At 51.8% G+C, this 10,031-nt stretch overlaps 1 protein-coding gene across 4 annotated transcripts; it reads right to left on the bottom strand.

Annotated features, from left to right (window-relative positions):
- Window positions 1–681: 681 nt before the first annotated feature.
- Window positions 682–8,876, bottom strand: LOC149316857 (iroquois-class homeodomain protein irx-2-like). Of its 4 annotated transcripts, none has more exons than XM_089516399.1 (5): window positions 8,013–8,876; window positions 5,360–5,792; window positions 3,632–4,468; window positions 2,286–2,356; window positions 682–1,392 (listed from the first exon to the last, which is right to left on the bottom strand). In XM_089516399.1, the coding sequence occupies exons 1-4, from the start codon at window positions 8,253–8,255 to the stop codon at window positions 2,313–2,315; spliced, it is 1,557 nt and encodes a 518-aa protein (XP_089372525.1). In that variant the 5' UTR covers window positions 8,256–8,876; the 3' UTR covers window positions 682–1,392; window positions 2,286–2,312. The 4 variants fall into 4 exon arrangements, with proteins under 4 accessions (XP_089372525.1, XP_089372526.1, XP_089372523.1 ...); XM_089516400.1 differs by lacking the exon at window positions 8,013–8,876 and adding an exon at window positions 7,054–7,344; XM_089516397.1 differs by lacking the exon at window positions 8,013–8,876 and having other exon boundaries at window positions 5,360–7,344.
- Between the last annotated feature and the right edge of the window lie 1,155 nt (window positions 8,877–10,031).

Genomic DNA, 10,031 nt, shown 5'->3' with positions numbered 1-10,031 from the left:
TCCCACGCCGGAAGATTATTAATCATGGAATAAAATAGATGAGGCTCTTGAAAAAATAAGTGTATGATTGATTAAAGGGCAATCTAAGAAGCTATTATTCTTGTTCCGTAACCGTTAAGTTATATTCACTCAATTTATCTTGGGGGGGGGGGAGAAAATAAATGGGGGTTTGTCTCTTTATTGAAATTGTATTATATGGGGATCCTTATTATTTGGAAGCTGGGAGAAATGAAGTGATTATTTAGCTATATTTCTGAGCCCAAGGTAAAATCTCTGGGGTAATTCCATTTCCAACATTACAGATATTAGCCGAATGCATGTTAAATAGGAGAGCAATTTTTTGTGTGTGTGCATATTTTTGTTTTTTAAGTTGTTGGATTTCTTTGGCTAAAAAACCAAGCATTTGCTTAAAACGTGCGTTAAAACGGCTGAAATCAAACACGTTACTATTAAAGACAACCGCATATACAACCACAAATCTAGTCCACCTTCCACATTTTCCATGTTTCGTGGACTAAATATCCAGCCAGATTAAATTTGTTAACAGTGCTAAAGATTTAAGAAGTTGTTTTGAGATAGGTCGGTGCATATTTTATAAGTGCTCATAAACGACTGTTTATATGTATGAAGAAAACGAATAATAATAATAATAAGAGGCCACCACCACCTTGTTGTAGACTAATCTGTTTTTATTTACAATTAAAGATATAAATTAGTAAAGAATCCTCGTTCCAACAAACGAGGGATCGTATCACCATCGATGTCTCAAATAAAAACCAGGCGTAATTTATTTACAAAAAGGAGTCGGGGATTTCCATTGCAATACAACTTGCATAAATTACTAGAAGCTCTTATATCGTTACAAAAATAAATATCAAATTTGTGTTTTTTCCCCCCCACTTTGTAAGTACTCAAGGTCTCCAGTCACGGTTTCTTTAATTCGCCCCTACTGTATGCATCTTTTACAAAGGGTTTTGTACAACAATCCTATCAACACCTACAGAATATATATATATATATATATATATATATATATATATACCGTGGCAATGAAGTGATCATTTTAAGATATCCTGAGGGGGAGGGAACCAGCTTTCTTTCTTTCTTCCTTCCTTTTTTTAAAGTCACACATACATGGAAGGGGGAAACTAGACTATAACCAGCGAACTCACATAATGTCCAACAAAATTCCGGTTTAATAATAATTAGAGTCTTGTAGGGTTTAACGGTGTTCCTGTGATCTTCTTTTATACAGTGGCACAAGATGTGATCCGGATTTAGAGTTTTGTTTTTGTTAGAGATAGAGATAGACATAGAGATAGATAGATAGATTAGCTTTGGGGGAAGAGATGATGGCTTGTTGACTTTTCTCAAAGCAATTGTGACACCTACCTGTGGACCAAGGAAAACACCAGATCATCCACAACGTTTCAGTTACATGCCAAGTAAGTGCAAAAATAAATGTAAGTCACATTAAAAAAAAGTCCTTATTCCCTTTACTCAGGATAGAAGGGGGAGTTGTTCTTCCTCGGTATTTTTTTTGGAGGTGGTGGGAAATAGCTATACAAGATGTTTCTTTAAACCTAACTGTAGTAGCTGTTTGGAAATGGAGTGGGAAGGAGAACCGTTCCATTCGTATTACATTCTTTGGAATCCACCCAGGAGTCATCTAATTGTTTTTTTGGTGTTTGAAAGGCACACTTTGAGCATCATCAAATGAATTAAATTTTATTGTGATGCTTCCCGAGTTTTAGGTTTCTATGCATGCCTTTAAGGTGCTGGTGATCGGGAAGCAGCTCTGCACAAGCCAATTGAGAGCTGCCATGCTCCCGTTCCTTTTCTTCGCTATGCTCATATGCATTTCAAATAGCAGACGAGGGACAATGAGAGGAGTTCTGGCTGGGCTCCAAAGCGAGCATGTGTTCCCCTCCTTCTCACTCAGTCATTTCAGTGGGGTTTGGTGCAGGAAAACTGGAGTTTGGTCTTTCGTTTGGGTAACTATTTCATTATAAATCCTCATTCAACACAGCAGTTGTTTTTGTTTTTTTTAAAGAATGCGAAATAACTGCCCTTCTTTCTAAAAAGGCTAAAATGCGATAGGCTTGTTTTTTGTTTTGTTTTGTTTGTAATCATGCTCCTTCGGTAATGGAGCAAGAAATGAACATTAAGCAAATTTCCAGGCGGAGCGGTAAGTCTTGGGCTCCGTTGCCAAATGTAAAATCTAAGCGATGTAACAGAATATGGAGGAAGGGGAAGGAAAAAAGAAAGAGACTAGTCTCACTTACTTGCCTGGCTGCTGTGTGATTGCACTTCTATAGGTATGGTTGCACTCCTACTGTGCACACTTCAGTGGGGTCTGTCAAAATAGAAGCGTCAGTTAGTCACAGGACACAGCTGGCTAACTAGATTATACACTCTGGGCATGGCCTAGCTCTCTCTCTCTCTCTCTCTCTCTCTCTCTTGCCTCCATAAAACTCGCAGCCCAGTCTTTGCAAGGCTTAAGGCCCTAAGCCATTTCTATACTAACTGGAGGATCACATAGGTAACTCTGCAGAGGGGGCTGTTTGGATGGGGAAGAGCATCCTTATTACTATTTTCTTTTGAACTGAACAACTTGTGATGATTTCTTAAAACAACAATAAACCGTAGGGATTGCAATTATCCAGCGCAGGCATAATTTAGAATAAGGTTGCAAGGCTATACGCACTCGCTGATCAGTAAGTCCCACTGAGTTCTCTGGGGCTTACCTCTGAGTAAACATAATAGGAAACAGGTTTTCAGTACTGTATTTGTCACACCTTCTTTTCATTAACGGATGTGTTTTATTTGTCTCTCAATAATAATAATAATAATAATAATAATAATAATAATAACGCCAATGCTGTTCCTTCGCAAATACGAAACCATACATTTTAAAAAATATATCCTACCTCGATCTCTAGATTGCTCCCACTCCTAACAACCACAAAAATTATTCATCTCTTTGCAGTCTTTTCCCCCTCCAGTAACCCCTATTTACTCAGATTTCCTGATTTAGATTTTAGAGTCTCTCTCTCTCTCTCTCTCTCTCTCTCTTTTTAAATATTAATTCCAAGTAGTAAATTTAAAAAACAAAAACAAAAACTGGAGCGACTTATTTTTGTTCCTCTGCCTCATAGAAAACGGGAGACAAATAACGGGAGATAACACAACAAATCTTAGTGTCTTCCCTGGAATCTTTTTTATTTTTTATTTTATTTTATAAGTAAATAAATAAATAAGTAAATCCCTGGACTCTTCTTCCAGGGAAGCCCGCCTGAAGCCACAGCCCCTGAGCTGAAACCCTTCAAGGATAAGGACTCTATTTGAAAGCAAAGCAAAGCAAAGCGAAACAAAACCGCTGCTGAAACCTAAAGGGCTTCCAGAGATAGAACTGTCGGATCACGATCTGGAAAATCCAAACAGTATGTATGTGCCTAAAGATGAGAAGGATGGTTAAAGGCTCCGACCTCCTTTTCCCTCCACCTTCCCGACCATATTTGATGGGATGAAGGTTGTGATGCTGATGGGGTTCTTTTTCGTGTCCCCCTCCCCTAAACGGCTCCCTTTCCTCCCCATAGGGCCCAGGGCCATTGCGGAGGCCCCTGCCTACCTTTCTTGGGGTCTGCGCTGGGGGGCTTGTAGTGTTGCTCGAGGCTTTTCAGGGGGTTCTCGGAGGCCGGCTTGTGGAGGGTGCCGCTGCTGCCCAGGACCGTCTGGCCCACCAGTCCCTCGCCGGAGGCCACGGCAGCCACGGCGGCGGCGGCGGCGGCGTTGTACCGGAGGATGCCCTGGCCTTGGAGGGCATTGAAGTTCCCATAGTTTGTGTAATTGCTGTAAAAAGGCGACGTGTAATAAATATGCCTCCCCAGGAGCGACGAGGGCGAGTAGGCAGCGCTGTGCGGGGCGGAGGAGGAGGAGGAAGAGGAGGAGGAGGCAGCCGGGGGCGGCGGGGGCCCCGAGGGGCAGCCCTGGCCCAGGCCCGGAGGGGGCGGCGGGAGGTGGGGATGGGGCGGCGGGTGCTTCAGGTCCGAGGTGGCGATCTCCGCCAGCGACCACAGCTTGGGCTTGCTGGCCGGGGTCCCCTGCGAAGGCGCCACCGAGGAGGCCGAGGAGGCCGGCGGGATCCGGGCGTCCAAGGCGGCCTTGTGGGCGCTCCGGGCGGCGTCCTCCCCGTGCGAGTGGCCCAGGAGGGGGGCCTCTACCCCTGTCAGAGGGGAGGAGGTGGCCGGCTTGGCGGAGAGACCCCGGCCCGACTGCGGGCCCCCCTCGTCCTCTTCGTCGTCGTCGTCGTCTTCCTCTTCCTCATCGTCGTCTTCCTCGATCTCCTCGTACTTGGCTTTGCATCCTGACTCGCAGAGTGGGTTCCCCGGCCGGCAAGGGCCCTTCTCGCCGTCGGATTCGGCCGAGCAGGAGTGGTCGGTCAGCGAGTCCACCTGCAAGCTGATCCCTGCGGAAAACCAGGGCCGAGCCGTCAAAGAAAGCCGGCGGGAAGGAGAGCGCCCCCGCCTCCCTCCCTCCGCCAGCCACTAAACAGTTGGAAGGAACCCGACAGGCCTTTCGTCCCCGATTAACAGGCCCACGCACGCGCCCCCCACCCCCACCCTCTCCGCCCCCCACTGGGCCCTATGGGGCTTCCCTCCCCGGGGGACCGCCACTCAGCTTCTGGCCCAGCAGGCGTTGGTTTGACCAATCTCCGGCTACCGACTCAGGCTCAGGCCTCTTGGGCACCAACGCCCGGGGAGGGCCTTTGCCCTGCCCTCCTCGACCCACCCACTCTGGGATCCTAACCACCACCACCACCACCACACCGGCCACCTTTCCAGGATTTCTGAGACCCAGATGGGAAGACTGCTGAGATGCCATGGCCTGTCTTGGAGCAAGGGGACCTTGCAGGTCCCCCAAGTGAGGGAGCGTGGCCTTTGCAGGGCCCCAAATAAGGCTCAGGCGAATGCATTTTTATATGGGGGAATCTCAGAAAGTCCCCTGGGGACAAAGCAGGCGGGATCCAGCAGAGCAATTCTGTGGGAGAAGCAGCCATAGGGAGAGTGCGGCCTATTTCCCACCAGCCTCCATACCCCTCCCACCGCGATTGTCCAAGTGTTGGAAACCAAGCCATAATGTGACCTTGGTCAAGTCACATGCTCTCAGCCTCAGGGGAAGGCCCTGGCAAACCTCCCCTGAGCAAACCTTGCCAAGGAAACACCACGGTAGCTTCGCCTTAGGGTGGCCATAAGTCAGGAATGACTTGAAGGCAGGTAACACACCCAAGGGCCAAGGCAGCCGGAGGGCTCCGGCGGGTGCCTGGCTCCTTCCCTGCCCTCGGGCCCCGTCCTCTCACCTTCATCCTCGGCCGAGGTCTCGTTGCTGTCCCGGGCTTTCTCGGAGGCGGCCTCCTCCTTGCCCCGCAGCCCGGCCCCGTCTCCTCCGCCTCCTCCGCCGTCCAGGTCCTCGTCCTCGTCCTCACTCTTGTTGCGCGGCGCCCAGGTCATCTTGTTCTCCTTCTTGAGCCTCCTGCGGGCGTTGGCGAACCAGGTGGAGACCTGGGTGAGGGTCATTTTGGTGATGATGGCCAGCATGATCTTCTCGCCTTTGGTCGGGTAGGGGTTCTTGCGGTGCTCCTGGAGCCAGGCCTTGAGTGTGGCGGTGGCGTCGCGCGTGGCGTTCTTCCGGTAGGCCGGGTCGTTGAGCTGGTACGGATAGGCCGGGCTGCCATAGGGGTGGTAGCTGATGGCCCCGCTCATGCCCGTGGTGTGGGCATCGTAGGGAGAGCCCTGCCAAGCACAGAAGCACAGCAGGCGGGAGGGAGGGTTAGTCAGGAACCAGGAGGAACCATCGCCTCTGATGCCCTGGCCTTTGGGATACTCTTTCTCCAACCAGGGAGAAACTAGCGCACTTCTTAACTGTTCTCTCGAATATGCGTGCATCGCCCTCGTAATTACTATTGTCGTTATTATTTTTAAAGACACCCAAAGGGCATTAGAATCAACTTCCTTTCTTTCTACCGGAATAAATGCCGAATTTTCACCCACTCCTTTCCATTTACAGGGATTCATTCCAGCGCACTCCAAAGGCCCCACAGGTAGTTTCGTAATATTTGTTCCCTATTCCCCCCCCCCTTCTTTTTCTTCCTACATCGTTGCAGGGATATCTCTTCTCTTAACATAGTAATTAATAGAGTTTCTTAATAGACTACTTTCCCTCTCCTTCTCTTTCTCCCCACGTCGTTGCAAGGATTTATCCTCTCTCAATATACTGATTAAGGTAGTTTCTTCATATACCCCCCTTCTACATTCCCTCCTCTTTCTCCCCACACCATTGAAAGGATATCTGCTCTCTCGATATATTGATTAAGGTATTTTTTTTTTAATATATCCCCCCTCTGCTCTCCTTCCTCTTTCTCTCCACATCGTTGAAAGGATATCTCTTCTCTTAATATATTAATTAAGGTCGTTTCTTAATATATATGTCCCCCCTCCCTCTATTGTCTCTCTCCTTTTCTTTCTCCCCACGCCGTGGCAAGGATGTCTCCTCTCTTCCTAAGGGGCTGGGTGATGGGGGGAAGGAAAGAAGAGGGACACACACACACACACACACCAAAGCCCCCCACTTAGCAATTCACCGCGCTAATGCATTGCAAATCCAATTTGCCAACCAGAAGATATGCACCGTTTCGAATCGGTCAAATGCGATATAATTAGCATTTTAATTCACCCTTTAAACGTTTAAATTGCGCTGATTTAAAGTCTACATAATGCCCGGGTGTGGAGAGAGGCGGCGGTGCCGGGTCTTGGCGGGGAGAGGAGGACTGAAATGAAGCGAGCAACTCGGTAACTTTCAGCGCCTGCCTAAGAAGGGAAGGGACCTAATAGTCTTAAATCGCCCCCCCCCCCCCAAACAACCAGCCTTTGCAACTTGCGGCGGCTTTTCTTTCTGCCACGAGAAAATCAAACAGAGGAGCGTTTGCGAGCGGCTCCCATTCTCCGAAATAAAGAGGAAAGCGGCCGCGGGGAAGGGAGGCGCTGGAACTGATACCTCTTGTGTAGTGACACAAAACGAAGCCTTTGCCCCACTTTCCCCAGACCACTACGAACTGCCTCTGGTATTTTTTAATCCTCGATCAAGGTTTGCACGGGTTACAAAACACCCACGGTCGCCCGCAGCGCCCAACCAGCCATCGCTTGGAAGCGATCGGGGAAATCCGTCCCAACCGGCGACTGAGAGTTCCTCGCACATTACCACCCGCACCCCACGCATGCCACACTTTTTGAATCAAATGTAGCTTTCGGTGCCTTTCAATCGGGAGAACGATCCCGCCCGCCCCTCCAAGACCGCCCCCCCCCCAATAAATTGCACAGGAAGCGGCGAAAGGGAAAGGACCGGAGCAGAAGAAAGAAATGGAGGGAGAGGAGAGAGCTGAGAAAAGTCAGAAAGCCAGAGGGGGGAAAAAAATAAAGCTGAAAAGGGAAGAGAAGGGAGAAGAAGGAAAGGAAGAAGGGAGGAAGAGGAGGAAGAGGAGGAGGAGGAGAAAGTAACGACCAAAACACAGAATGAGATGGATCGGTAAGAAAAAAAAGAGGATGACTGGGGTAAAGAAGGGAAGAGGTGAAAGAAGGGACGACAAAAGGAGGAAGGGAATGGTCAGAGAGAGAGAGAGAGAGGGAGGGAAGGAAGGAAAGAAGGGAGGGAGGAAAAAGAGGGAAGGAAGGAAGGAAGGAAGGAAGGAAGGAAGGAAGGAAGGAGAAGACAATATTTCTGTCGTGCCCTTCCGTCTCCTTCTCAGCAGAGCTGCTGTGCCCAAGGCGCCTTGCCCAGCCTTGAAGCCCCACAACCCCCAGCCCAGCCTCGGAGGTGCGGGTGGAGGCAGCGATGGAGGAAGATGATGAAGAAGATGGAGGGGAAGAGGAGGAGGAGGAGGAGGGGTAGGAAGCTTTGGCGCCGAGGCTGGCTGTCCGGCCGGCCCTTTCCCCGGCCCCCTCGGCGTACTAACCCACCATGTAGGAGGGGAATCCAGTGGCCGGGTCGGTGGAGTACTGGAGCGGGCTGCTGAAGCCGGTGGCGGCGGCTTGGGCGGTGAAGGCGGCGGATCCCGGGTAAGGGCTGAAGGCCGAGCCGGAGGAGGACCTGGCCAGCTCTTCGCTCCGGGGGGCCGCCAAGGCCGAGGCCCCGTAAGCCGGGCAGGAGTAGAGGGCCAGCGAGCCCGGGGGCTGGTAGAGGTAGCCCTGAGGGTAGGACATGGCGGGACCCGGGAAGCAGGAGGAGGGCGAGGGAGCGGGGCTGGAGCCGGGCCGGCCGAGGAGGAGGAGGAGGAGGAGGGCTCCCTCAGCCCCGCCACATTCGCCTCAGCCGCCTCCGCCGGGCGCCCCAGCCGCTGAGGAGCTCACAGCCTCCCCTCCATCGGCAGGAGCCAAAAGGAGAGCCCGGCGCGAGGCGGAGGAGGGAGGGGAAAGCCGCCCTCTGGCTGGCTGGCTGGCTGGCTCGCTCCTCCTGGCCGGGCGCGCGCCCCAGCTCGCGCCCGCGCCCTGCCTGGCTTCCCTTCTTTCCCACGCAGAAGGAGTCACCCGCTGCTGGAGGGGGAAGAGGAAGAGGAAGAGGAAGAGGAAGAGGAAGAGAAGGAGGAGGGCGTCTGGGCCCAAAAAGCGGGAAAAGGTGGAGGAAGCAAGTGAAGAGAATAAAATAAAATAGGGAGTCGGAGGGGAAGGGAAAGCCCAAGCTGCACCCAGCCGGAGCTGGCCCAGGCTCTCCCTCCTTCCTTCCCTCCCTCCCTGGCTGCCTCTCCCGCCCGTGAGGCGAGGCCACCTTCGCCCCCCACCGACGCCGGCGCCTCGCCTCGGCTTTGGGCTCAGGCATCCAGCCTCTGAGGGGACGAGTTTTGGCCAGGAAGGGCATTGGCCAAGCCAGCTGTCCGTCAGGGAGGCTCATCTGCATAAAGAGGGGGCGGGGACAGAGGAGGACACGCCCCCTCCTGGGCTTCCCAAAGGAATGGAGGAAGGGCTTCGGGGGCGGGACTCCGGGAAAGAGAGGGCGGAGGAGAGGGAGACCGCTCCGCCCACCTGCCTCGGCTGCTGCTCCTGCGCGGTGGGCGCCTGAGGGAAAGAAGGGGGGGGGGCGTCAGGGACAGCGGTGCAGAGCTGTGCCTGGGGAAGCTGGCCGGGCCTTTTTCTCTTCCAGCTCTTCCCGCCCAGCCCTGGAAGTGAGGGAGCCTCGCCGAGTGGCAGAGCTGGACACCGAGGAAGAGGAGGAGGGCTCAAGGCGAGGCCAGGGGGAAGAAGGCAGCCCCCCCCCCCCCCCTTGGCACACGGAGGCTCCACTGAGCCATCCAAGTTCGGACCAGAGTAGCCCCGAGGATGGACTCCCAAAGGGTGGCCAAGGAGTGTCTGAAAGGAAAGGGGTGCCTTTGAATTCCGGGGGGGGGGGGGGCTTGACGCCTGGAATATGGGAATAGGAGTTTCCAGATTGCAAAAGCATATGCAAAAGCATAGATATCGATATAGATGATATAGATATAGAGAGAGATGCTTGGCGCCAGAATGAACTCATATCTATACATATCTATATCTATATCTATATCTATCTATGTCGCTGCAGTCTAAGAAATCCTATTCCCATTTTCCGGGCATCAAGCCCCCCCTGAATTCAAACACACGCACAAACCGGCAAACATACATACAAATAGACACACACACACACACACACATTTGGGTCCAGTTAGAAGTACACAAACACAAACACACATCGGCTTGCTTTGCGGGTTGCGATCCGCGCCAAGCTTTGCTTCTTTCCTGGGGGGGGGAGGGGGAGAAGAAAGTAAACCTCCCCCAATGAATTGAATGGAAACGTACTCCGGCATAGTTGGCGCAATTTCCACATAAAGGGGCATCGGATCGGGTGGCTTGGGCAGTGCGGAGCCAAAGGCTTTAGGAGAGGGAAACTCAAACCGCCCCTGGAAAGCCTGAGCCTGGCGGAGTCACCCTCTGGGTCAAGAAAAGAGTTTGGTTTGTTTTCCTGGATAG

Source organism: Sceloporus occidentalis, unplaced genomic scaffold, assembly GCF_023333645.1.
Source record: "Sceloporus occidentalis isolate IW3139 unplaced genomic scaffold, rSceOcc1.0.p SCAF_3, whole genome shotgun sequence".
NCBI classification, from domain to species: domain Eukaryota; kingdom Metazoa; phylum Chordata; class Lepidosauria; order Squamata; family Phrynosomatidae; genus Sceloporus; species Sceloporus occidentalis.
Note: the sequence above shows the minus strand (reverse complement) of the source record. Positions and strands in the feature narration are given on the sequence as shown.